At 43.4% G+C, this 27,339-nt stretch overlaps 3 protein-coding genes across 5 annotated transcripts; 1 reads left to right on the top strand and 2 right to left on the bottom strand.

The window, feature by feature from the left end:
- Positions 1 to 2,104: 2,104 nt before the first annotated feature.
- Positions 2,105 to 7,501, bottom strand: LOC120705982. Of its 3 annotated transcripts, none has more exons than XM_039990536.1 (5): positions 7,291 to 7,501; positions 5,321 to 5,574; positions 4,947 to 5,023; positions 3,300 to 4,518; positions 2,105 to 2,975 (listed from the first exon to the last, which is right to left on the bottom strand). In XM_039990536.1, exons 2-5 carry the CDS (start codon positions 5,475 to 5,477, stop codon positions 2,353 to 2,355), a joined length of 2,076 nt encoding a protein of 691 aa, XP_039846470.1. In that variant the 5' UTR covers positions 5,478 to 5,574; positions 7,291 to 7,501; the 3' UTR covers positions 2,105 to 2,352. The 3 variants fall into 3 exon arrangements, with proteins under 3 accessions (XP_039846470.1, XP_039846468.1, XP_039846469.1); XM_039990534.1 differs by having other exon boundaries at positions 3,153 to 4,518; positions 7,291 to 7,500; XM_039990535.1 differs by lacking the exon at positions 7,291 to 7,501 and adding an exon at positions 7,094 to 7,280 and having other exon boundaries at positions 3,153 to 4,518.
- Positions 7,502 to 14,008: 6,507 nt separating this feature from the next.
- On the bottom strand, positions 14,009 to 17,938 carry LOC120705981 (very-long-chain enoyl-CoA reductase-like). Its single transcript, XM_039990533.1, has 4 exons — positions 17,728 to 17,938; positions 17,517 to 17,556; positions 14,435 to 15,189; positions 14,009 to 14,350 (listed from the first exon to the last, which is right to left on the bottom strand). Exons 1-4 carry the CDS (start codon positions 17,794 to 17,796, stop codon positions 14,282 to 14,284), a joined length of 933 nt encoding a protein of 310 aa, XP_039846467.1. The 5' UTR covers positions 17,797 to 17,938; the 3' UTR covers positions 14,009 to 14,281.
- A 1,343-nt stretch (positions 17,939 to 19,281) lies between these two features.
- LOC120709628 (geranylgeranyl transferase type-1 subunit beta-like) lies at positions 19,282 to 27,021 on the top strand. Its single transcript, XM_039995310.1, has 20 exons — positions 19,282 to 19,702; positions 21,535 to 21,610; positions 21,709 to 21,767; positions 21,853 to 21,992; positions 22,498 to 22,553; positions 22,633 to 22,709; positions 22,806 to 22,851; positions 23,016 to 23,140; positions 23,395 to 23,462; positions 23,551 to 23,638; positions 23,750 to 23,890; positions 24,710 to 24,867; positions 25,075 to 25,186; positions 25,572 to 25,590; positions 25,781 to 25,869; positions 25,961 to 26,014; positions 26,120 to 26,190; positions 26,321 to 26,402; positions 26,480 to 26,576; positions 26,675 to 27,021. Exons 1-20 carry the CDS (start codon positions 19,547 to 19,549, stop codon positions 26,743 to 26,745), a joined length of 1,785 nt encoding a protein of 594 aa, XP_039851244.1. The 5' UTR covers positions 19,282 to 19,546; the 3' UTR covers positions 26,746 to 27,021.
- Positions 27,022 to 27,339: the final 318 nt, after the last annotated feature.

Below are 27,339 nucleotides of genomic sequence, written 5' to 3'. Positions count from 1 at the left end.
AAACGTGTCATGGTCGCGGATAAGATTTGCGCGGCGTATCGTATCGTATCGTACGACCCCACCAAAGTCGGTGGCGAAAAAAGTGGTCTTCCAATTCATCATCATCGGCAATGTTTGGTTAGTTTTGGCGAATTTTTTTAAAATAATTTTGCAAGATCTAATCAGTCTAATTAATTCATGATTAAATACGATAATACTACAGTAACTATGCTCTAATCATTCTCTAATCATCCCGTCAAAGATCTCATTAGCTACAGTAACTGCTACAGCATTGTGGTTGCAGATGTAGTTTTACAATTATACTTTACTTAATATCTCTAATTAATAATCAAAGCTATGAAAAGTTTCACGATTTTTTTTTGTGCCCAAACCAAACACGCCCATCGATCGAGTTCTAGCGGACCATGATTGAAGGCTCTGGAACCATCCTGAATTCCTGATGGTCTTCAAAATATCTGGTGTAGTGGTGTTAGTGAAGCCTCCCTTTTTCTTTTCTGCGAAATTCAGTGGATCTGAGAGAGGTTTGGAAATGCGCCGCGCACTGGAGAACTGAAGAAAGATCGAGCGCTGTCGTTAACCCAATTCCAGGTTCAGACTGGTCAATGCAAAGTGTTCAGGGATGAGGATCTCCCTAGATGCTTCTCTTCACTTCAGATTATATATACCACGTACTCCAAATGTACGGTGAGTCATCCACGTACAGACCAGAATTTTTTTTTTTGCATGCGTCCGGGGAAAAGATAACGAGCATCGGATCAAGCGTGTTTTCATCTTGGGGGAACACCTCTGATATATGCATGTTTTTATAGGGAACCTCTGATATATGCATGTTTTTTTAGGGAACCTCTGATATATGCATGTGTCGCTGCACAGGGCTCCTATATATCTTCCGCAAGATGAATAAGCTATCTACCTATAAAGTCCACTAAGCCCAAATTAGATTCAATATTTCTACAAACTATCTTCAATATTTTTTATGAACTATTTCAACATATGAAAAAAATAAATTCAACATTTGACAAAAACTAAATCAACATTTTTTTTCAATTGTCTTCTCCGGCGCCGGCGTAGGGAAGAGCACCGGGGGTGGCGCGGCCGCCCCCGGCGACGGCGGCGGAGCAAGGGACCGGACCTAGCAGCCCCAGCGCGGCAGCAACGCGGCGGCAGCAGCGCGCGCCAGCAGAGCAGCACACAGCGGCACGCGGCAACAGCGCGCGCTAGCAGAGAAGCACGCAGCAGCAGCAGCCGCACGCCGCAGCAAGCCGCCGCAGCCCCGCAGCGGCAGCAGCCGCAAGTAGCCACGGCCACGCACACGCAGCAGCACTTGGCACGAGGCGGCGAGAAGCAGCAGCACGCGGCGGCGCGGGGCGCGAGCAGCAGCACGCAGAGCGCGGCGCGGCGCGGCGAGCAGCAGCAGCACGCAGCGCGCGGCGCGGCGAGCAGGCGGACATGCGAGGGCGGCGGCGGCGTGTGACGAGGAAGGGAGCACAAGGAGGAAGAAGATTAGGGTGGAGAAGATCCGACGGATAAAATAATTTGCACGAATCTCAAACATTGAAAAGGTGGAGAAGAAAAAATCTTCCGGAAAATATATAGAATTCCTTATCGCTGCGAGGTTGTGACTTGTTACCACTAACCCGACCCATGAGCACCCACCCGAGCAGGCTCAATCGCGTATCCTGGTGCTTTGGGCTAATCAGGCTTAACACTAGTAAAGAAAGCCCACATGATGTTTGGAATACCAAACCCAGCCCATTCCAGCCCAGCTTGGTATATCAGCCTGCCCAGTAAAGCCCACATGGCTCCAGCCAGCTATTTCAGCAATAATACATTCCATAATCTAAAAAAAAACAATATTAATACATTCCCCTCTCATGGCACTAGTCATCAGATGATCTTTTTTTTTTGAAGAAATGTCGTCATATGATCTCAGTTGCCGAGAATGGCTCTGATCACCGACAGTATCTGGATGTTAGAGAATGTAATTAACCTCCACAATATGCATGTACTAACATCACCGACAGTTGGAGCAGGCTAGAGCTTTATAAGCTTTCAGAGCCGATTCATGAACTGCAGTTCTCTTCCCTCTGCCTGCCCTGACAAATAAACTCCCTTTTCAAGGTCACACAAATTAATAGTAGAGCAAAGCGTTTCCTCCTCCATTCATTTACACTATTAACCGACAGGCAAAACTTTCGAGCACATGAATTGAATCCCTCCTAACACCTAACAACAACGACTCCCAGAGTATGTTTTCCTCAACCGATACAAAAAGAATCTGTAATATGTACATCTGAATGATTCCATGCCTTCGCACAACATCCTACCTCTAAAAAGGATAACTAGCTAGACTCAAAACTCTGCAAGCTGAAGAACGAGTTCAGTCAGAAGCTTATCAAACACAAAGTCTGCCACCTTGTTCCCCATGTGATCAGCATCTCTCTCGAAATTCAACCAGTGGTCGCTCTTTGCTAGATCCTTCGACAGAATCGTGTCGACCTCGATGCTGGACCATGGTCGTTCATCCAGACGGGAGCTCACTCTAGACCATAATTCCTTGAGGACACGGTGTCCCACAGGTTTCGGTCTACCAGAAGATGAGAACCAGGAGAATTTGGACTTGGAGACAGAATATTTCTTGTAGATGTCGAGCAATGCTTCGTTTGTCAAATCGAACAGCAGCAACTGATCAGCAGACATTTTAGTGAAGTCAAATGATGCTGCTGAGGCCTCGTAGTGTTGGCAATCCTCTTCTTGGAGAGCTGCGATGTTCTGTGAGTACAATTCATCAAACAGCATTTCATTGTAGAAACTCGATTTCTTGAATATATCCTTCACGTAGTTAAACTCAACTTCGTGGCTTGGATCTACTTGGAAGCCATTCAGGTCATCAAAGTCACTTTCTTGTACAATTGTAGTGTCAGATGAAACACCAGCATCATTTAAATGGAGAATTCTTGGCTTCAGAGATGTAACTGCAAGAGGCAAAAACCAAGAAAATGTTATAAAAAGATTTGTAAATAGTGATTGAAGCAAGAGTAGCGCAAAAATAAATTCGAGAGCTAAGATGTGTTGATTCCACTGATGATATTGACACTAAGTTAATATTTGGGGTCATGAGTATGTTTCTGAATACTAAATGTAAATCTCACCACCCAGCGGTGTATGTTTCACCGGACAAGCAGGATCAGCTGAGAAGGCCACGTCAAGAACAGATATTGGACTTTCAGATTCTTGCTCGTAGCTTAGACTTATGTCAGCTTCGAATTCGTGACTGTGATCAGGAACACAAGAAGTACCTTCTGTTGACTTTGGAAACGGGGATGAGTGCATTTGGTTGTCATGAAAAGTTGGCGTTTGTTCTTCTGAAATTTTGGCGTCTTCTGAATGTAGAGCAGCGCATGAATCTGCTTGGGCTGAAGAGTGGATCTGAGCATCATTACAAGTTTCTGCATGTTCTTCCAGGATGTCAACTTCTTCTGATATTGAATGGGCAGCATACAAATCAACTTCAGCTGATGAGGGAACCTGGTCATTATTACCAGAAGATGCTGCCTGTTCTTCTGTAGTATCAACAACTTCTGAAGGTGAAGGAACAATATAGGAGTCTTCTTCAGCTGATACCGCAACATCAAATTTTTTGTCATTGATGCATTCTTCAAGTAAAGCAGGTTTTTCAGAGTCACCAGCAACTACATCACCAGAACTATCATCCATAGCAACGTTTGCATCTGCATCGACGTCAGTTTTCTCATGAGCATGTGGCGCCCAGGCACCTTCTGCAGTTACAAGATTTTCATCTTGTCTACCCAAACCCAGTGATCGGAACTCAACTTCAGAAGCTCTTTGCGATGAAGTCATAACACTTGGGACATCTAGAGAATGATCCCTAGTAGACTTAGAGCTTGTCAGTATTCTTTTGGATTCACTACTTGAAATGGCATCAAGTAAGCGAGAGTAATTTTCCAAAGATTCACTGAGGGAATGTGAACGCCGAAAACCTTGACTTACATGCCTCTTTGCAGCTGGACCAGTATAAGGTTTCAGACCATCCCTATCATAGGTAGCAGAGGCTGATCTGGAGAGACCTTCACTAACTATATCACCAGACACCTTCTTTCCATATGGGACCTTGTGAAGAACCCCATCCATTGAAATGCTACGGTGGTTCTTTCGCTTCACACAGATGTCATATCTTTTTAGGAGCAGTGAAGAACTTAAATCACTATCACAACCATCTGGGATGCTAGATGTAGAATGACGCAAGTTTGTATCCATAGCATTTTGCATTGATAATTTAGTACTATGTGAAGAACCATCACCACTGGAAGTGGATTCACCGTCAAGAACATATTCGTTGCTTTCCAGATAATGTATTGAAATGGTACGCAGAAGCTTTGGTGCAACAGGAAGCATCTTTTCTTTCTGACCTTCCTTTCCATATAATTTCCTTAGAATCAAGGACCTCAAACTAGCCTTACCAGAATTCTTTTTTGATGACTTCTGTTTTTTTGTAACCTGGAATAGAAGAAACCAAAGGAATAAGGTAAGTCATCTGCAAATGAATTAGTTTTCTGTTTAGGACAGTGCATATATAGTTTTCAGAAAGTACTTCTATAAACTGCTTGTATTAAACACTATATGGCTATATACAACGAAGTGTCAGATAAAAGTGTACACTAATACCCACACTACAGCACCGCAATAAATGCTTACGAATATTATCTAATTTACATAAAGCAGACAAAGTTTCAGAAAAAAATAGTAGTCATTTGAACTAAAAGTAAAAAACAGAGAGGATGATAATGCAGTGCTCAACCATCAAGCAACAAGATAGGGAGTGAAGATGGTTTATAAGACAGACCAGGAGATCATAGAAAAATGAAAATGAAAATAAGTACTATTAGAAAAACAGTTTGAAAGTAAGGATGGGCTATTGGACATACTTCAGTATTTTTCTCATCATCCATGATGCCACTGTCTTCATTTTTCAATGGAGCATAAGAGCTTCGGCGTTTACTTCCTGCATGACAAGGATTCATGAGCATAGTTTCTACTATTATTGTTCATATGCACACTATTTCAAAGTATAGTTTTGGTTTCGTCCACACAAGGACAAATAAATATCAGTACACTGAAAAAACCAAATAATAACCAGTTATATTTACATTGCATCATTAGATGTGCAAGTTGTCTTGATGATCAAACAGAAACAGCTTCAAATACATGAATTTCCAATTGCACTCCACTACCTTATGCTAATATACCATTCCATTTCACAAATATGAAATATCTAACAAAGAAGGACTCAGTAACTTACCGACACTGCTTTTCCCCTGACTGTGTTTCTTGTCAGATAGCATCTTCGTGGACCGCAGGCGACGGCGAAATCCAAAGAACTGAAGAATACCCCATCGGCACCCATGTAATTCCTTGTTATAGAACGCGGAATCCTGGTGGTGCAACAGCTGGGCCATTTGGTGTTTGCCGCCAGCAACGAAGAAGGGTGGTTCCTTATGAACACCACCCTTGCAAAATAAGGGAAAGGCCTTCAGCTTTGCTCAACTTGCCCACCTGCCATGAACAGACTGTCCACTGATTAACAACCTCGCAGATAACACACCTAATGTCTTTCCAACTCTAAACAAATCATTGCCTCCACACCATACCAAAAGGCGTGCAGAGCAAACTTAATACAGGAAAAGATGGTCTCCAACCAAACCCACAAAATTAGCAAGCTAAAGTAAGATAAGGAGAAAAGGATAATAATGCTGAGAAAATGCGTAAAGTAGCATAGAAAATTTATTTCCACCATAATCATGAACGTGCAAATAAAAGCCAAGTTAACAGGGGCCTTTTCTACTTTTTTCTAGACTAATGAACTTGCCGACATAACACTCATCTTCAATCGTTCAAAAAAAAAACACTCATCTTCCTGAAAACACGCAGGCAGAAATCCACCAACTGCAATGGAGGCATTTATGATGAGACCAGTTATAAGATATCTTTCCATATCCGTGTCAGTTAGTGTATCCCTTGCTCATGAATAATCAGATTAGCGTCTCCATTGCTAATCAGTAACCATATGATTAAAGAACGAAATGTATACACCACCCAGATGAAGAAGAAACTGTGATGGTAAAGGCCTTTGTTTTTAACATACTATAACCACGGCCAAACATCCTCAGTGCAACAAAAACAAGGAATTCGCTTAAAAAAAAGGAGTTCGAGGAAACTTCTAATGTGGAAAAAAATGAACTACGTACGGTGGAAATTTCAGTCATGTGTTAAGCAACATGTGCTGCTAGGATTTTTTTCAATATTTTATTCCAACATAAAAAGTAAACAAACACGGACAAGAAACAGCACGTGGAAGCGGATACATTTCTCACGAGCTAACAAAAAAATGTCAAGCTACAAATTACTGACAAATTGAAAAAAATGAGGGACAATATAGCAGCACAAGGTTTGCACAAGGTTTCTAAAGAATTAAGTCCATTGAAACGGTGCTACGGTACACAATTTCTTGCAACTTTCATGCGGAAATTGTAACTCTACTGATCAACATAATCACAGTTCACTTCTTCAATCAATCTTGTACTGACAGAAATCCATCTTTAAGAAAAAAAAGTTTAAGGGGGAGAAAAAGGCACCAGGATGGTTGCTCAATGCTTTCCAAGAGCGAGGAAATAATTCAGAGAAGCAATTACATGACTCCACATGTAACTCGAACCGTGAAAAGGTAAAAATAAGAAACCAACTTTTAGCCCCAATTCTCCAACAGGATCCGTAAAACGTGAAAATATTACTAACTTGATGTCCCATCAGGCTTAGAACTCGAAAACAGTAATAAACAGAAGGGCATAATCCTGATGAACATGCAAACAAAATGGACAGGCAGTAAACAAACTTCAGTCGGCAGAGCCCAAGCGGGATGACATCACTAAACATGCCCTCTTGCCGATCCAAACAAAAAAGACGAAGAGAAAAGGCATCTCTTTTCATTCCAGAAAAATCAGCGAGGAATAAAAGGCAACCAAAAGCACAGACGAATAAAACTCGTTCTGAAGAACACGGATGGAAACAAAATCACCTCCAGACTCGTGAACAAACAGAGTTCGCGGCTTCCCATCTCCTCACCATCGACCAAACGAACAGAAACGCATGGACGCCTTCCCACAAACAGATTAAACGCGCGCGCAAAGCAGCGCCGCCATGGCACCCAGAACTCGCGAAACGCGCAGCAAAAAAAAGGGCCCAAAGATTTGCCTTTTCTCCACCGAAACTGACCTTAGGTTCATACGAGGACGGCGACGCCTGCTGCCGCGAATCCGGTAGGTTTTGAACCGAGGATCGGAGACTTTGGGAGTTCTGGAAGGAGTTGGCGAGGAACGAAACGGGAATGGAAAGAAACGAATGGATCCGGGAAGCGAGGGAGGGGAATGAGAGGGGGGTTTCCGTTAAATTCCGGTCCGTGGCGGCCCCTGCGGCCCTGCCTGGATGGCGGGTGTTGGACTGTTGGTAGTTGAAAACTTCCGCCGCTTGGCAGTTAGGCTTTTTCTTTCAGTTTTACAAGGATCGGTTTATTTTGTTGTTATTTATGTTATATATATAATAATCTGTGTTACTTTCTATACAATAATAATCATAAACTAGATGACTAAAAATACGTCGACGATCTTCTTTATATGATATCGGTTATGGAGTTAGTATCAAGAGATTAATATGGTGGTTGTATGTCTGCCGGAGATGCCACTGATAATACAAAAGCGTAGGATAAGAGTAAGGGCGAGCTAAAGCATAAAGTCGGGAAGAAGCGGGCGGAGAGGAGACAGGAGTAGACTAGCTAGGTGAGGAAGAGATAAAACCACCATCGGATTAAAATCTAAAAGTTGGAATTTAATTATTTTCAAATACTAGTTTCAGCCACTTGAAGATTAATAACACCTTGTATTTGCTATGCCTATATAGTATCTCTTTACTAAGCGTGGCTTGCTCACATAAATTCGCATATATGATGCATACAAATCCGGTAGAATCATGCGAGAAGCGTCATAACGATTTTAAATATTAATAAATTATAATAGAAGTGTACTCACTAATCTTCCAATTCTTTTAATATGAACCCATGAAACGCATTGAAACTTTTTAATATGAACCCATGAACGCATGTGATTGAAATTTGTCTCTCTGTGTGGAGAGTAGAAAGTATCTATTTACTCTAGCATCTTAGCTTAGGTGATTACATTTACACTGCACACAGCTCAGAGTTAAATTAAAAGATGATGATATGGGACGGCTGTCGTTGTCAACTGCCTCGCGATAAGGACACCAACAAACGCCTAAATCAAGGCAAGGAATACGGTGAAAGTACATAGAACCGCGTTGTCGTCCGGCCAAACGGCTTTATTGCCTGACTTTGGAGTGACAAAATCATCTGCTTTTGTGTTCCAAAGCCTCATGTTCCTCCTTGAATTCAGACTCCTTTTCGTAGACTTCACTGTGCGTACTATTCATTGGCATCGTGGTGGGCCACTGGAAAAAGTTTAGTGTGAATTTGACCCCTCCCAAGATTTTTTTCCCAGTTAAATTTTCATTGAATAATGAATTTTTTTAAAAAATGAATTGTACAAAACATATGGATCTGGCTGAATCGACCTGGTCAACGCCTGGGACTACCTAGTCCTGCAAGCAGCAGTTCCAATCAGACCTGGCATGATTTTTGGCTGATTCTTTCTGACGAAGCTATCATTGGAGTGTCAAAGCTAGGATCTCATCATCGGGAAAAGGAAAAAAAAGGTAGGAAAGGATAAACTTGGCTGGTCTTGTGCTGACCTGTTCTATATCCTTTGCTTCCTCCACATAAGGCCTCGTTTGGCCCACAGTGCTTGCTCACCTGTGGAAGATTGCCGCGACATTTGGAAGCACACATGACGGGGATCCACGGCCCCAATCCTTTCGTTTTCCACGGGGGAGAAAACCACGACTCACCAGGCCGGGCGCGCTTCCCCTCCCTCGCTCGCCCCTCCACCTCCGCACCCTGCCCCGTCGGCCATCGCCCCTCCACCTCTGTGTGCGGCCGCGCCCCTCTACCTCCGCGTCCAGGCGCGGCCGCCCCTCCTCCTCCTCCTCCTCCTCCTCCTCCTCTACTTCCTCGTCGCTCTCTCCGCCACCGCACTGCTCCGCCTCCCCATCGGCTGCAACACCACTACCTCCTTGGAGATCCCGATCTGCAGCCCCGCCTCCATCACGGCAGTTTCTGCCTCGTCTTCCTTGGCGTGTGTGAGTTCTACCCCTAGTCCCCCTTGTGCAGATATGGCTGTTCAGTTTCCTAGCCTCCTAGGGTTTCTACTCCTCTCCTGATTTCATCGGTAGTGCTCGCAGATCTTGGCCATCACTCCATTCTCCAAGAACCACTCCTTGTTCATTTGTTCACCGCTTATTCTTGGCCTAGCTAAGCCTCCCATCATTGCACTGCATGATTATCTGAATGTTTGAATGGTTTGTGTTTGCAATATGTGTGGCATGGAATTGACTGCCCTGCCGTGGGAACTATTGTATAACTGGTTTGATATATGCTGTCCCAAATGTTGGAAGGTAGTGATCAGGGTTGTGTTTGCAGTTTGTGCAATTTATCATGAGAGTTAGAGGAATTCCTGCTGATTTCTTAGCCTTAGATAGATTAGGAATGTCAAATTTTGGGACTTTGGCATTAAACTCATCACAATATTTTCACCGATCTAGAGACGATTGCTCTCCCTGACAATGTACTAACTATGTTGTACATGTTCTCTTTTTGCCATGTCTGTGCAACGAATATATAACATTTGCACACATGAGTTACAAATTTAATTTATAATAATGCTCATGTGGATTCCTTGCTTGTCAGTTCCAAGCCAAATTGTTAGCTCTCAACTATCATCAGGAACACATAAAACACTTATTGCATTGGTTTCTTATTTGTAGAACTGATTACATGCACAGCCTCAATGGTAAACTACTGGCCGTAACACTCTGGACATGTCTGGTGGAGAGCAATTGATTTAAATCCTAAAGACCACGACATCCAACCGACCTTGACTGACCCGGCCGGCTCACTGAACCTGACTAAGCTTATAACTGAACCTCACTAAGCTAAAAAGTAATGATAGGAGCTCATTACTTTCATATATAGTTTGTAGTCTTTACATTAAGAAGCATGTATTCATATTTGTAAATTCACCTATGATGTCGTCTCAATATAATTAATCTGTTCTGAATATTTACACTTGCTTTGTTGAACCATCCACCCTCTCCGATGAGCAGAACAACTGTAGCCCCATTCCCATTCCAGCGGTGAAGAAACTGCCTTCTGGCCCCATCTCCCTCTGCTCACCAGCTGCCGTTCACACTCATCCAAGGTTGTTTAGCACTTCCTGCTTTGCCACACACTATCTCTCTGGCCTTCAGTTACCTGTGGGCTGTTTTAGATCTATCTATATATTGACATTTTTCTAAAAAAAATTGCAACATATGTTTTAGGTTCATGTTTGGCTTGAAGTTTGAACTGCATGGATAAAATTTACCTCAAGTTGCAATAGATTTTATCTTGAATTCGCGTTGGGGCTCAAGTGGAAAATCAGTTGTCTCCTTGTTTTTTTTCTCTGCTTCTTTTAGTAGCTACAGCCTGAATAATGAGTCGTGGATGCAACTATTTCAGAGTTATCGCAGCTGTGGTAAATCACATCTACTTACCTATCAGAATGGTCTGCTCAGAATTTGAAAATATGGGAATCATGGTAACTTAGTACTTAGCTATGCACAAACAGAAGCTGAACTGTAATATACGCATAGAAATCATGGTGGCATCTCGTACCCAGTAGCCTTTTTTGATGTCTGCTCTATTAGCCTTATTTTAGCTTGCTACTATTTGAGCTTATTTGTACTATTTGGTTGTGATTTTTTTAGCCAAGCCCAAGGCAAGATAGGTATGTCATGAGCTTTCTTATAAAAGTTGTTCTGTCAATATAGTTATATCTTAACATTGTCTGATTGTTCAAGTTCAGATTGGGAGTAGTCCAGATTGGCGATTATGAAGCTTAACTTTGGAGGGCAAATTTCTTTGTGTTACATGCAGAGCACTTGGTGGAAGCAACTTGAAAAGACCAGCTCGCTTGTTCTATGGTACTTTCTTTATGCTGGGAATGTAAAAAGGAAAGTGAAGCGGCAAGGCAATGTGAATCTTGTGAAAAGAGCCAAAGTCACAATTTGTTCTAGTGTCAAAGTTCATAGTGATCCATTTTATTTTATTTTTATTATCTGTTGAATGCGAGAATGGAGATGGCATGTGATGTTGATGTGTTGATCCTGTTATTTTTAAGTTACATGCATTTTGTGATTTTTTTTCAAAACATACCTATCATATCTCTCTTGGGTAATTGAAAACTGCAGGAAGAGAGTTCGTGGTTAACCCCCCTCCCCCTTGGGGAAAAACGTTCCAAACAGCAGCAGGGAAATTCTGCCATTCGGGGATATCTCCCCTAGGGTGGGAGGGGGAACTGGTGATCCCAGAAAATTCCCTGCGAGGGACTTGCTTCCCTGGGCTAATTAGCACTTGCTGCCAAACTAGGCCTAAAGAGGGAGGCGAAAAAGGAGATCCTCGCTGCCGCCGTCGATCCGCCCGATTCCCCTCGCCGGCGGCCTCTCCGGCGGCCGAGCGGCGTGGGAATCGGGTGGATCGGTGGCTGGCGTACATATAGCTCCTAGTATTAGGGTATTTTAGTGCTAGGTAGTTGGTGTTGCCGGTGAAGCGAGCACCGGCGTCTACGGCCGCGGCGGCGACGGTGGTGAGTTCGGCTTCATGGCGGCTGATTTTTCTTCCTCTGGTCCGTGAGGATCCGGCAGGAGGCGGCGTCTACCTGTGCTGTCTCTCCGGCGGCGGAAGGGAAGATGGTGGATCCATGTTCGGCCTCGGCGAGATGGACTGCTTCACCGTCTCCTTCGCCAACATCGTTGGCGACGGCATCCAGGTCTTGTGTCCTTCGTCCTTGCGAAAGGGTGGAGTTCTTCGCGTCCCTGGGATTGCGCCCTCTGTCTACGTCGTTGCTTTAGTCACCGACGCTGGACTTCGGGTCTCCTCGTCGGCGGCGGTGTCAGCGGCGAGGGACTGCTATTCCCCTTCCCCTCTCTGCGTGATGGTGGCCGATGCTTGTTCAGCGTCTATGATGCGTGCTGGAGGTCCCGGCGTTGGTTCATGCGGCAGATCCATGCTTTGGAGCCATTCGTGGAGGAGGATGGTGGATCAACCTTGGTCGGGGCGCTCGTCGCCGGCGACCGGAAGCTCAGAGCCGTGGCTCGGTCTTGGGGGTGCTATGATGTAAATTCCAGTTATTCCAGGGTGTTCCTTGCAAATTTTCAGGAATGTACTGTGCTCTTTTATTAATATAACCCCCTTTCGCAAAAAAAAATCATGTATCAAATCATCAGGGTACAATTACCTTTTCAGAAAAAGGAATAGCCTTGCGCCCAAAAAAAAAGGAATAGCCTTTAATTATTCTGATGTATACTAGGAAAGGATAAAAACCATGGTACCTCCATGAACCAACTTCTGGTGAATTTTTCGCAAAATTCTTGTGAATTTCCTACTTGTGAAATTGAAGAAAACACTTCACCCTTCTTCGTACAGCCCAACGACCATGAAAGAGTGAAACAAGCATGTCTAACTTCTCATGTGAAATTGTCGGAGAATTCTCATGTGAAGTCAGCTTGCTGCCACATTGATGTCATAAAGAATTCTCACGTGCCTTGCATGCTACAGCATCTTTTGAGCACTGCAACTGCCAGTGATGGAGCATAGCAGAAATATAATGCAAATGTCAACCATGAAATGGCTACAGATATTCTAGGGTCATATCTTGCTCAAGCTGACGTTTTCAGTGAGTCAAGCGTACTAATTACAAAGGAGTATTCAGTATTCACATGCAAATGACCGGATCAACCGGTCAACCCGGTCAAACTCTGACGATCCTTCATTATATGGCCTAAAGAAAATTACAAGAAAAAAAGAAAAAAATTCCAAGATCATGTGGCTGCGGATCCGTTGAGATGACCTGAAGTGTCAAATGGAGCATTGAAAGCTTCTAGTACAGATGCCGGAGCAGAAAGGCTCCCGCTAGAGACACTGTAATTGACTGGTCACTGCTCTTCTAGCTTGCTTGTCGCTCGTTGGAGTAGGTGACAATACAAGCAGTACGGGTCAGTGATCGCAGGAGACTGGCGACAAGGAACACGCTGTGTGAAAGCGATGGTCAGCAAGAAAGTTTCCGGTCTAATTGGCGTGCTGCCACCAAACGTCTTTGGTCTTACGCAATTCGTTTATATGGGTATATTCCTTCATGGAACATACTATATTCATATATTGATCTCCACGAATTTGTGGTAAGAACGTTAACCAGCTATAATATTAAGCAAATTTAGGTAAGAAAATCAAATATATGACGTGGACCAAGTGACTGAGAAGTTTACAGTGTAATTTATGTCAGCAACCAAACACTATACAAACTATGCCTGAATGCCTGATGGCGACCATAGGGCATCAAGCCAAATAGGCCCCCAGAGTTTTTCTTTGGGTCATCTGTTAGTAATTGGCCCCATGAAGGCCCAGACTGGAAGGAAAAAAAATGTGGCCTGCGGATTGTCCACATGTGAGCAGTTGCAATGCAAAGGAAACAAATCTCTATGTTTGGCCTTTTTTTTTTGAAATGCTCTATGTTTTTCTTTTGAAGAAAAAATGCTTTATGTTTTGTCTCAGTGACGAGGATGGCAAACCCAAAAGTAGATGCCACTGGTACTTCCATGATTGCTGTGCCATCAAGGAATCATACATCACAGGAACCACAAAAGTCAGCAAGAAGTCATTCGCCATGAATCTGCATGCTGCCGTGCAATCAAATTGACGGCAGCAATGTCAAGCATCAGGATTTTCAAGTTTTAGATGACATATATGCAGGATGACAGGACAGCAACAGCAAGCGTCAATAGGAAGTTATGTTTTGCATTTACTTCTGTTTGGACAAATAGGGGTGAAAAAGAAGATGACAGCAGATGAACCTTCAATTGTATTACGGCAGGAGCACATGACATTTCGAAAGAAGCCAAAGAAAAATTTAACATCCATCTTTCAGATTAGAAATTTCAGACTTGGCGATCAAGGTTCAACTGGTACTAAGGCACTATTAGTACAAATGTTTGAATGATATCATGACTTGGAACTCCTGAAGGCTGGGACGCAATCACCACCTCTTCACAGGAATGGAGGAAGAATCACCCAGCGTCGAGGATACTTGGGCCTCCCGTCCTTGCCATCAAACAGCTGCAGAAGAAGCAAGGTCAGTACAGCTATGACACTAGTGTGGTATTGGTCAGTAAAGCTATGTCAGGGAAGAGCAAAACTTGCCTTCTTCAAGCGGCTGTGCTTGCCAAGCGCCCAGTTGGTCATGATGCTTGCTGCCACGACAAGGAAGATGTAGCCTGCCACAGTCTGTGTGGCAATGTTGAACCCGACCCACTGGTAGATCTCAGTGGTATAGTTGGCGCAGGTCACAATGTTGAACAAGAAACCACGGGGGATCTGGTAACCACCATTGCCGCTCGGGCTTCTGAGGTTCCTCAGCAGGATGTGGCAGTAGAAGTTTGCGATCTGGCAGATGATTCCAAAGCCAAACCCAATCTTCATCTGCAGATCACTCACTGGGGTGTAGAGCGGGTGGTTGCAGTAGTAAGCGATGTAGGCACCGAAGGTCCAGTAGTAGGCGCAGTTCCTGAAGACGTTTGACAAAGGTGATGTAGCGTGGCTGAAACGGTGCACGAAGAATGTCTCCATGATCCTCTTGAAGTAGTGGAAGCACCAGTAGTACATGGCATAGGTCTGGACAGGGTGGATGACCCGTTCTCCTTCATACCCGAAGAATTTATAGACAGGCAGATAATAGAACATGGGGTAGATGATAAGAGGACCCAAGTACTCAAAGAAGAACAGTGTGCTGTAGTAGACTTGCGGGCCCAAATCTTTGAAGACTACTGTCAGTGACCCAGAACCCTTCTCACAGTATTCTGACAGGCTGGCCTTCGGACTGAGAACAACTGGCTTCCCACTTTTTCCAGGTTGAAGAGGGAGGGTGAGCCGCTGCCTAGAAGGATAATACTTCTTAGCTGCATTATGCAGAGATAAGCAGTTAGCAAGTCATACATCATAAAGAGAAAAGCAGCACATCAGAAGGAGAATTATCAAATATGTACCGGGAGAAAATAAAATGAGACTAATACTTGATTAGATATTTTCACCCAACGGACCCAGACACAGTTTCATCCAACCAGATTGACACAAAACATTTTACTAGATGCAAACTCTAATATTGTTCTACCAATTAGTGGCACAAGCTTGAATTTAAAATAGCATTAGTTTGAATCCAATAAAATCACTACACCTAGCTTTGCAGTAACCAGATTTTAGCAATCTTGCAATGATTACTAGACCCACTTGGAAGATACCAGTTTCTCAAATCCCAGTCACCTATTCTGGTTTATATACCTTTGGTAGAGCATTATGAAGCTACTTTAGAATATGTACACAAGGTGCAAAATCCGCATGCCAATTTGGAAAGTGTCCATCGTTCCAACAAATTCGAACAAAATCTGGAAGTAAATTAGCCCTATGCTTCAGGTCTAAATTGAGGGCAGAGCACCACACTACTGCAAGTTGACATATTGCAGCTCAACAATCCATGTTGGTAGCATTTGATGCACTTAAACTGCACTGCTTAACCATACATGATGATATACTCTAGCCTCGCCCAACTACATGGCAGCATTCCAGCAAACCTGCTTTAGTGGTCCAACAAGAGTCATGACTCATTGACTCATGAACAATAAATGCTTGTGCTGACCACCGCAGTATAATATTATGGAAGTAAATAGGCTAACATGCAGATCTACTTATTACTAGTCTGCAGAGTGTACAACTGAAGAAGACGGTGCCTATGAATGTGATTATAGGATGCCTCTTAAAATTCTTATCACAGATGCAGCTAAAATATGATATTTCAAGAAGTGAACATGACTATGTTATGCTCACCCACGATGCTCCAGAAGGTTAACAAACAGAAATTAGAATCCTGACAGCACTTTAACTTGAAAAACAGAAAACAACATATATAGTAGGAATGTAGAGACAACACTACACACACTTCCTGGTTATGTCAATCAATAGCAAGAAATTTATATTAACCCCTGGTGCACAAACATAATTAGGAGCATTTGTGTAAACTACAAAGTACATACTTTCCTTAAATGTGTTTTTGAAATAAACAACCATGCTTACATACTTTGGATTAAACAATTCTGAACATAATGAACACCAACCGAATGCTGTACAGATGCTATTTCCAAAGACAGTTGAAAAGTCAATAGCATGTCCCAGAACCAACTTCTACAAAACTGCTCAACAACACTTCCTGTTCCCATCTAATCTGTCCCTTAAGATTTCTTTTCAATTGCTCGCGGCTCACAAAAAGATTGTGCATTTTTAGAAGAAAAAATAAAATAAGATCCAAAGGGTGTGAGTTGATGCTGATGGCCAACTCCCTCCTACCTAAACAGATCCTAACGACCTGCTGCACCAAAACACCAAAAAGATTCCCTACCAAATCCGGCCAGCCAAGGAAAGCAACCAATAAAAGTGATCCAAAGTTGACTAGAGGTATTGACACGCAGTTGCGTGGATTGGATTGCAAGTATTAGATATGGTTGCAGCATAGTATTGAACCCAGTTGTTTGCTAAGTTAGCCTCTTCAACCCTATGAACGCTAGTGCAAAGCATAATGTATTCACCACAGCTTCCGTCACTTTTATTGTTTCCTTTCAAAGCTAGAATCTAGAACCAACACACAAACTGCATATCAAGGCACCTACATACTATTGTGTCCTTGTGGACCTGTTGACAGATAATTCTGGAAAGCAGGATAAACCTGCTACCTCAGAAGCATCAGCACTAACCTACTGCTACTGGGCACCCAATCAAGCAATCACTGAAGCATAGAATTTGTTAAAGAAGCTTGCAGAATGAACTAGCATGATGCGTGTTTTTTTTTCTAAAAGAAAAGGCAACAATACGATTTATATTAACATGAGCCTCTAGCATAGAAGGCTACAGAATGAATTGTTAGCAAAGCAGCCGCGAATCATTTTTTTAATAACAATAAATAAACACGGCAGCACTCACTATTGCAAGAGCATAAAGGTACTTCCACGTGACCCTGCAAAGATTACTAGCGCAACTAAAGTAGTAAGATCACACAGATTCGTACTCGGCAAAGGCACTGACTGACTGGCACGCAGCAAACAGCCATGCCCGTTCACAACTCGAGAACACGCAGATTTCTTCCTCAGGACGGAACATTTTGGCGCACAGAAGGAGTACAGGAACTGCAGCAAGTGCGAGCAAGTAGAATAAATTAGAGCAAGCAAGCGAGTCCACTTACTCCTGGCGTGGATGGCCTCCTGCAGATCCGCGACCTTGGCCTGCGCACACGGGACCGAGAAGGCAATCAAATTGCAAGCCTTTCCGCGAGATCTTAAACCCCAAAGAGGGAACAAAACCTCCCCCGGGGAAGCCCGCGGGGTGGAACCCAGCCCCCCGGACCCAAATCAAGAGGCACCGGCGGGAGGGGAGCGGGAGCGAGGAGCACGTACCGATTCCTTGAGGTCGATGCCGCCCTTGACGACCTCCCGGCCGCTCCGGGACACGACGGTGACCTTCATCCCTGCCGCCCCGCGCTGGCAGCAGCAGCAGCAGCAGGCAGCAGCGACCAGCGAGGCAAGGGTGTGGCGGTGTGGCCGAGGAGGAGGAGGTGAAGTGAGGAGAAAGAGGAGGAGACGGGGCGGCGAGGGAGTGGACGGAGGGAGGTGGCGTATTTGATCCCGCGGCGGCGGGGGAGGCTTGGTGGGCCCGCGTGCAGGTGGGGAGCGTTGGACCCACCCGGAGTTATGTGGCTCAACCCCTTGATGTGGACCGGGTCCATGGCATCCCTCAGTACTCGTAGTAAAACTTTTTTTCAAAATTAGTGTACGATGAGTCGTAAACCGGTGCAAAGCATGTGGGTGGAAGCTCTGTTCAAATTCAAGGTGATGGTACAGGTCAGATACTAGCGTTTTTTGCACTTGTGAAATTCGGTTGATTCCTGCAGTTGGAGCATTCTCTTCCGACTAAAAAAAAGAAATAATATGACATGTGTAATGTGTTGGACGCAGATTTTTTTCTTTTTCTTTTTTTTTATGATGAATCGTTCGACGCAGATCGCATCGGAGCCTGAAACCCGCCGTGCTCTAGAGGAGATCTGCCCAGCACACCGGTGTGGGGCCCACACGCCATTGCTCAGGATGTCAGCCGGCGCATGGACCGGGTGCAGGCCAGCGGCGGCGAGCGGAGTAAAGAGGCCCGCACGCTGCTGCAGGTGGTTGTGGTTGGGGAGTAGCGCGGGCGGCCCAACGGCCCCCTACACGCCGCCGCGACGCGACCCCACCCCCGACTCCCGAGCGCGCACGCTCTTGCCATGCCGCTCCGTCGACCCCGTCCTTGCTGCCGGCCGGCCACCCGCAACCGCCCGCACCAACACCTGCACGCTGCTCCGACCACCGTCTCCGGCGGTACGCCGCCGCGGGCCCCGAGTCCTCCGGCACGCCGTCGTCGCTCCCCCCCCCCCCCCCCCCCCCCCCCCCCCCCGATCTACCTGCCGTCCCTTGGTTCTCCCGTCTCGCACGGCGCGGCGCAAGAAAACTGATCCGATCATGCTAGTTTGGCGAGAACTAATAATATCCAAACGATTGTTACGAATGGGTCTGGAATTGAGGGGGCATGTTAATCACATTTTTCGACTTAAACAACAATAGCAACGTTTATACCTAACGTGCCATACCTCCGTTCTGCCGAAAATTTCAATCGGTTCGTTTTGTTTTGCTAGCAAATTTTCAAAAGATGTTCAGTTCAATTGGTAGGATGGATGCGCAAAAGATTTCTAAGGTAAAAGCGACGAGCTGTTTGATTTTCTACTGACACTTCTTTCCTCGTGTAATATCCGATGGTTTGTTGATGTCATCTTCAAATTCAAAGAACAATCACCCAAACTATACTAATGTTTGCGGTTGATGAAGTGTTCATAATCGACTTCGACTCCGATAAACACATGGTAGTTAGAACTACAATACAAGTCATCTGCTTAAAAGAAAAAAGAATTACAAGACATGCAAATTTTCCCCGAATTCAACTCAATTTCAGCCCACTCGTTCCCTAAACTCCTTCGACTCGTTCAAGTTTCAACCGGTGAAGCGGCGAGTTCTTCCAACACAGTTCGCGCACAGCTGGGCGCCGGTCTGGTCCTCGATTCGTGGCACCACCACCGACCGAGGCAGCGGATCCGACCGGCTCCGGCGGGGTCTGGAGAGGCGAGGGCGGCGACCAAACGGGCCCTTGGAGGTAGCGCCGGCGGCGACGAGGTACTCTCGACCGCCGGAGATGGGGAAGCGGGAGTTTGCGCGCGCGCACCACGTGGCGTTCTTCGACGCCATGGCCACCGAGCTCCCCGACGACTACGCCCCGCAGGAGGTCAACCACCTCACCCTCGGCTACTTCGCCGTCGGCGGCCTCTCGCTCCTTCGGGAGCTCGACCGGGTAAGATCCCGCCGCCCGCTCCGCCACGACGGGTCTTCTACCGATCCGCTCCAAGAATTACGCAGAAGTTTAGATGTTTGGAATTTTATTCTTCCAGTGATTTGTGATGCTCTCTGGACGCGCCTGCGTGAAAAGATTGGATCTTGATTACACTTGGTAGGGGCGTCCTGCGGTTGTTTTGGTCGCAGTTAGTGCAACTTATATGCAAAATAGCATAGATCTAGGCAGCAGCGGATCTTTACATTAGGAAATCAAGTTATGGCTATATAACATTCTATTTCTGAACATATAATTTTCTTGGAAAGTAGATTTTAGATGGTAGGCTGGTTAGGAAGGCAGTACCTAGTACAAGTAGAAGAGGAACATCCAAAGCTTGTGACAGAAAGAAAGATGAAAGAATTATAGCTCTCTTTTTATAATCCCTATAAATTCCATCAAATCGGGACAATGACTACAACTGAGTAGTATTAAATGAATTAGTTGATGAATTCATACTGGTAAGCACAAGTAGTATTCATAGTGATAAATGCTGGAGGTGGCAAGTATGAAGATATCGATAAATGCAGAAGGTTCCGATAATGGAGATAGCGGAATGCCACTTAATTGGACGGACGGATGACCGGGTAGACTTTTCAATGTTTGTGAAGGCTCCTTTGAGTGACACTAACATCTGACCTGTTAGTTAGTTAGTTAGAATATTTCAAGGTGGTTATGGCCTTGCAGGTGACTGAGATTGGGGGGATACTGTAAAACTCTTCTTGACATGTACATCCCTATGTTTATCGTGATTTGTTTCATGGGAAATACATGTGTGGTACTTCTGTCTAAAGGAAAAAGGGAGCCTATGTGACTTTGATGCTGTAGCAGCAAAGTGGCACAAGGGCCCTTAACGCCGATATTGTAGTCTGAATTTTCTGTCTTCTAAGTAGCAGTTAGTTGCCTAATGCTTTGAGCAGTTGGGTGCTGCTTAGATGGTTACTAAGTTTATCCTAGTCAATTTTAACAAACAAACAAACAAACAACAACATAGCCTTTTTTTCCCAAGCAAGTTGGGGTAGGCTAGAGATGAAACCCGAAAGAAATAAGTTCAAGGTTCAGGCACATTAATAGCTAGTCTCCAAGCGCTCCTATCCAAAGCTATCTCTTTAGAGATATTCCAATTCTTAAGGTCTCTCTTAACCGACTCATCCCACGTCAGTTTAGGTCTACCTCTACCCCTCTTTACATTATCGACCCGCTCAAGAACCCCATTACGCACCGGCGCCTCAGGAGGCTTTCGTTGGACATGTCCAAACCATCTCAGCCGATGCTGGGTAAGTTTCTCCTCAATTGGTGCCACTCCGACCCTATCCCGAATAACTTCGTTCCGGACTCCATCCCTCCTTGTGTGCCCGCAAAACCACCGCAACATCCGCATCTCTGCTACACTCAGTTGCTGGACATGTCGCCTTTTTGTAGGCCAACATTCAGCACCGTATAGCATCGCCGGACGAATTGCTGTCCTATAGAATTTGCCTTTTAGCTTTTGTGGTATCCTCTTGTCACAAAGGATGCCGGAAGCTTGCCGCCATTTCAACCAGCCAGCTGAAATTCTATGCCTAACATCTTCATCAATGACGCCATCCTTTTGTAGCACCGATCCTAACATTTCAACCAGTCAATTTTGATTGCTTATTATGTAAACTTTGTGAAGTTTGCCTTGGATTTGGCATAGTCTGCTGAAGGAGTGAAATGTATCTTGTAGTACTATTTCGGTAGCTTTACTTGTAAGTAAGAAGCAATGCAATAAACTGACTAATGGAGAAGTTATGCATCTGTTTTCTTTTCTCTAGGTTAACAAGGATGAAATAGCCAAATGGGTTTTGTCTTTTCAAGTTCATCCAGAGGCACCTGGTGATGAGGATAATGGTAAGTTTCCTTGATTTTTTTTTTGTTTTGGAAAAACTACCACAATATCTAAATTTCCTACTTCAGCTGTACTATATTTAAGAATTATATGTTTCTAGGGTCATTTTATGGATTCTGTGGTTCTAGATCAACTCAATTTCCGTTGCCTAATGTGAAGGTATGAGTGGCTAATGGTTGTACATTTTCACATTTGTGTTTGGATATGTTTTCTTTTTGTTAAATTTTGAAGCATGCTGTCACAGGACTCTTGCCACAACGGTAGTCATCTTGCAAGCACTTATTCTGCCCTCGCCATCCTGAAGATTGTAGGCTACGATCTAGCAAATATTGATAGCAATGCACTTTTATCGTCTATGAAAAAGCTCCAACAACCAGATGGAAGGTAGGTATTTAGCTTTGGTCTCCCATCTCATAGTTATTGGACTTGTAAATTGGCTCAGGAAGTATCTATCCTTCCACATCTGCTTACATTATCAAGAGAATAGCTTCACCCACCTTACATTCCCTTGTGTGATTTTTTTTTTAATATCCTGCAGTTGGTTCACATCCTTGATTTTTGAGGAACATATATGTTTGCCACCTTTTTCATATGCTGCACTCAACTTTTCTATGCACTAGATCATGTTCTCTTATTGAAACATACTTGGCATTAGTTAATGCTTTACGTCTTTGTACTTTTGACCGTAGCAATGCTTTTCAGACAGAATGTTAAGATGGTATGTTCTGAGTAAATGCATGCATTCTAGAGATTGTTCTTGTCTGTGCATCGGATCTTGTCTATCTGTGAGCTTTTGGGTGGTTGTTAGTCAGCCTAGGAGGCCTCCGTTTTATGAACACGTCTTTTTTTTCCCCATAAACTGGTTTACTTGACAAGCATCATTCTGTAGCTTCATGCCAATTCATATTGGTGCGGAAACGGACCTGCGCTTTGTGTACTGTGCAGGTGAGGAGCACTGTCCTTTGTTTACGTTAGGTTGAATCTTCTGTTGATATAACTTAGCGCATATGATCTGTCTTTTCAGCTGCAATCTGCTCAATGCTAAATGACTGGACAGGAATGGACAAGTTAAAGGCAAAGGAATACATTTTGAACTGCCAGGTTGATTTTTAAAAGTTTAGAATGTACCACATTTTGTATTGAGATTGCAAAAGCCATTCAACTGCAATGCCTAATTCTTATTTCTATCATATGCAGTCATATGATGGAGGCTTTGGCATGGTTCCTGGTTCCGAATCTCATGGTAAGCAATTTCATTGGCATTTCGATGTGTTGCTTTACCTACTTTGTTTGTCAGTGACATTTGGTAGTTATCATTTGATTATGTGGCAACTGAGTTTAATATTTGCTTGCTACTTTGCAATGGACTTTTGGTTCTCATTGTTTGTCTTCGTGTTAGTGAGTCAGGTGGAGGAACTTTTTGTGCTGTTGCGGCTCTCCATCTAATGGGCTTTGTTCAAGCTGAGTTGGCATCTAACTTAAGGGATTCTGCATCTATTGACATACGCATGCTCCTTGAGTGGTGTCTTCAGGTTGAACTTGTGCTCAGTCACATCTCTACAATTATATGTCAAAGTTTCCCTCTTATGTGATTATAGGCTTATAGCTATAAGATATTTCTTATCTACCATGTAAGCATGCCATTTTTTTCTTCTGCTCATTGTGGAGAGAGAAATAGAAAAAGAACAATGGCAAAAAAAAACAATGGAATGTTAACAAGAACTGCATTTCCTTTACAACTGTTGTACCTTACATAGTGATTCGTGATTGCACTATTATTGTGCAGAGGCAAGTGATTGATGGAGGATTCCAAGGGAGAAGAAACAAGCCCAGTGATACCTGCTATGCTTTTTGGTAAGTTTATTTCTCCCATCTGTGTACTAGTTGTCTGACAAGCAACATGAACCATAGCTAATTTTCTTGATTCCATTTCACTTCACAGGGTTGGCGGTGTCTTAAAGATCATTGGAGCTTACCATTTGATCGATCATTGTGCTCTTCGGGAATTTTTGCTGACCTGCCAGTCACCTGTAATGACTAATACCTCTTCTCTCTTCTGTCAACTAAGTTACATTGTCAAATTGGTCATGTTGTTTTCTTTTTTTTTTCCCTGACTTAGTCTGCCTTTGATGGCACAACAGTATGGAGGCTTTACAAAATTTCCACACAATCGGATCCCAGACATCTACCATTCTTACTACGGCCTGGCTGCCCTTTCCTTGTTGGAAGAGGAAGGGCTTGAACCCCTCTGCGTTGAACTGGGGATCCTCTCTGCTGCATTGTAGAAATCTGCATTTCTAGCGAATCTGATTAATCTGCAGTCTTTTGGAAAGACAAGTCTTGTAATATAGTACCACATACAGGCAATACATTATTACATCTGAAAGGCGAGGAAGTAATTTACAGATGGAGTATGTCTGTTTTATCAGTGTGCTTCTTTGGGTGGTCAGGTCATGTAACATTAGTTTGGGTGTTCTAAAGATGTGTGATAGTTTTGTTGTATAGAAGTGCAATTGACATGTACATGCTAACTCAACTGTCCTCTTCCAGTTAGTTGAGCTAATTGTTGACAGTTGAGTAGGCTGAACGGTTTTATTATCACTTGGAGGGCTACTCGAGTGTTTGATATTTCTGGTGCATCTGTTTGGCATAACTATACGGCTTGCGAGTACTGACGTTTACAGCTTTATACACATTAGTTGTACACATTTTAGACATCTGCACACTCTTCACCTTTTGTTCTAGAATTCAGGTTAAAAGAATCATCTGGAGCTCTGCATCAAACAAACAACTCTGCTGTTTTAATCGCAGGGTTGCCATTACACAGATTGATGACTGTCAAATGATCAAGAAAATGTAAATTTTATTGGACAGCAGAAAGAGAGAATGCAAAGGCCATGTACATTTTTGTTTTTGAAAACCCAAGGGCGTGCTCGTTGCCGTGCAGCTGCAGCGGCAATAACTGCCACCCCCTGCCTGCCCACCAACCTAATGCGATCCCGATTCATTGCCGAATCAATCGGGTAGTTGTTGGCCTGCTGCTGCCAGACTCGGATCGACTCCGAGGCCGCCGCCGCCGAGTATTTGACGACGTCTGATGGCCTGTTCTTCCGTCTGCTAGCCAACTCGGCGTTTCTTCCTCTCCGCGGCTCCGGGCGCTTTGTTCCTCTCGGCGGCCGGCTTCGGCGATGGCGGCCGTCGGCTCCGCAGTGCGGCGGATCTACCTGGCTGTCTACAATTGGATCGTCTTCACCGGATGGTGCGTGCTCCCTTCCGCTGCTGTTCTCGCTCTGGCTTTGCTGCCCGTTTCTTGGATCAGACACGGGTCCCTGATTGGGATCCGGATGGTCCGTGCTCCCTTCCCCTGCTGTTCTTTCTCGCTATTGCTTTGTTGCCCGTTTCTTGGATTCAGACACGGAGTCCCGTTGGTCTGACTGGGATTTCCTTGGATCTTGGGGTCTTGCAGGGTGCAGGTGCTGTGCTACGCGATTTTGGCGCTGTGGGAGAGCGGCCATGAGGCTGTCTACGGCGCTGTCGAGCGGCCGCTGCAGTTCGCGCAAACAGCTGCCATCATGGAGGTAAGCTCCGTCTCTTGCTTTTTGTCACATTGATTTTTTTTTTGCAAGGTATTGTTTTAGGATTACGGGTGTGAACTAGTGTAATGGTATAGCATTGCTTGCTGCAGCAATCACTAAGCCACTAACGCACTCAGCCATAAGGCACCCTTATTGCATTTCTAGTTAGAAAGAAGTGTTAGCTCAATTAAATCCAGATTAATATAGATGTTGGTGAAACGACACTCGATTCAACTTCAGTTATTTTTTTACCGTGCAAGATAGACTTTTATGTTAAACTTGTATCATTATGTTTTTCATATTTATTAGTTTTCATATCATTTTGTACATGGAAACTATAAGGTACTAACAATTTTGTATTTTTTGACGGTGCTTGATGCTGCTGCAGATTCTACATGGACTTGTAGGTATGTCGCCACTCTTTTACTACTTACAGAAATTATATATATCTCCTATTCCTACAAGCTTAATTTTTTATTTCCTAAAAAAAATTATCGAAAACATCATGTTTAGATTATGTAATAACAATATTTTTTATCCACTCTTTTGATGCTCTTCACTTTATCATTGTTGTAATAAATCCTATGCTCTTTAAAGGTCTTGTGAGGTCTCCAATCTCTGCAACTCTTCCACAAATTGGATCAAGGTTGTTCCTTACATGGGGCATCTTGTGGAGTTTTCCTGAGGTATCATCGGTTCATCATTAGCAAGTCTTTACATTTATATAATATACTATATTTATTTGTCATATTAATAATGCTTATTTTTGTTTTACAGACTCGCTCTAATATTCTTGTTACTTCATTGGTCATAAGTTGGTCCATTACTGAGGTATTTATTACTCACTCTAAATTCAAACACTAAAACTAAAATATAATATGTTCCTATATTATTTTATATTTAGACTGGTTTTATATGATTTTTTGTGTTGTACAGATCATTCGATACTCTTTCTTTGGTATGAAGGAGACATTTGGATTCGCACCTTCATGGCTATTGTGGCTAAGGTTAATACTCGTCACATCCTACCTCATTTTTTTTATATTAAATTTGAAATGAGAATACATCATTTAATTTAAATAAGTATTGGTTTATTGTTGTGGTATTGATTATTTGCAATTTTGCATTGCTTTTTAGGTATAGCACTTTTATGGTATTATACCCTACTGGTATCTCGAGCGAGGTGGGTCTAATTTTTGCTGCTCTACCTTATATGATGGTAAGTGAAATAATTTACTGTTTAATAATAGTTATATTTAATAACAATATTTGGTAATTGTTCTAATCATATTGTAGGCATCTCAGAAATATTGTCTAAGGTTGCCAAACAAATGGAATTTCTCTTACGATTACTTGTATACATCTATTCTTGCTCTCGCGGTTTACATTCCAGGTATCGCGTCCATTCTCATCTTATCGTTTATTTTTTTATCAACATTATCATCTATTATGATTTAACAAGAGGTGCGTGGTTCACTTTTGATGGTACAGGAAGTCCGCATATGTTTAAATATATGCTTTCCCAGCGTAAGAAGGCATTGTCGAAGTCAAAAACCGTGTAATGTTGCTCCATGGCCCAGCACATGTGTCATCTCTCAAAGTTCCCCATTAGTATTTTTAAAACTTTTCCAGCAGAAGTTAGTGAAATGGGGAATGACACTCTTACGTGATTGCCCAAAAGTATGTTGTACCTTAAAATATCTGCTTTTATTTGGTCATTATTAGAATTATTGGCCCAAATCGCCCAGCATGGACATTATGACATTACAATATGATATGGCTAGATACTGTAACTTAAATTTGTGATTTTCCATGATTCTTTGCCACTTATATTACTTTGTACACCCTGCTTTGTCATCCCTCCCCTAAAGCATCGGTTGAGTTTTTTTAATCCACCCAGCTCTATGTCCCCCAGAGAGATACTCCCTCCGTTCCAAATTATAAAACATTCTAACAATCTTGGAGAGTCAAAGTTGTTTATGTTGGACTAAATTTATATAATAGAATAATAATAGTTATTATATCAACTAAGTACTATTATATCCTTTATTAGTTATATTTTCATATTACATCAATTTGATATTATAAATCTTTATATTTCTCTTTATAATCTAGGTCAAACTTGATATTGCTTTGACTCTCCAAGATTCTTGGAT

This window comes from Panicum virgatum, chromosome 5K, assembly GCF_016808335.1.
Source record: "Panicum virgatum strain AP13 chromosome 5K, P.virgatum_v5, whole genome shotgun sequence".
Taxonomy (NCBI): domain Eukaryota; kingdom Viridiplantae; phylum Streptophyta; class Magnoliopsida; order Poales; family Poaceae; genus Panicum; species Panicum virgatum.
Note: the sequence above shows the minus strand (reverse complement) of the source record. Positions and strands in the feature narration are given on the sequence as shown.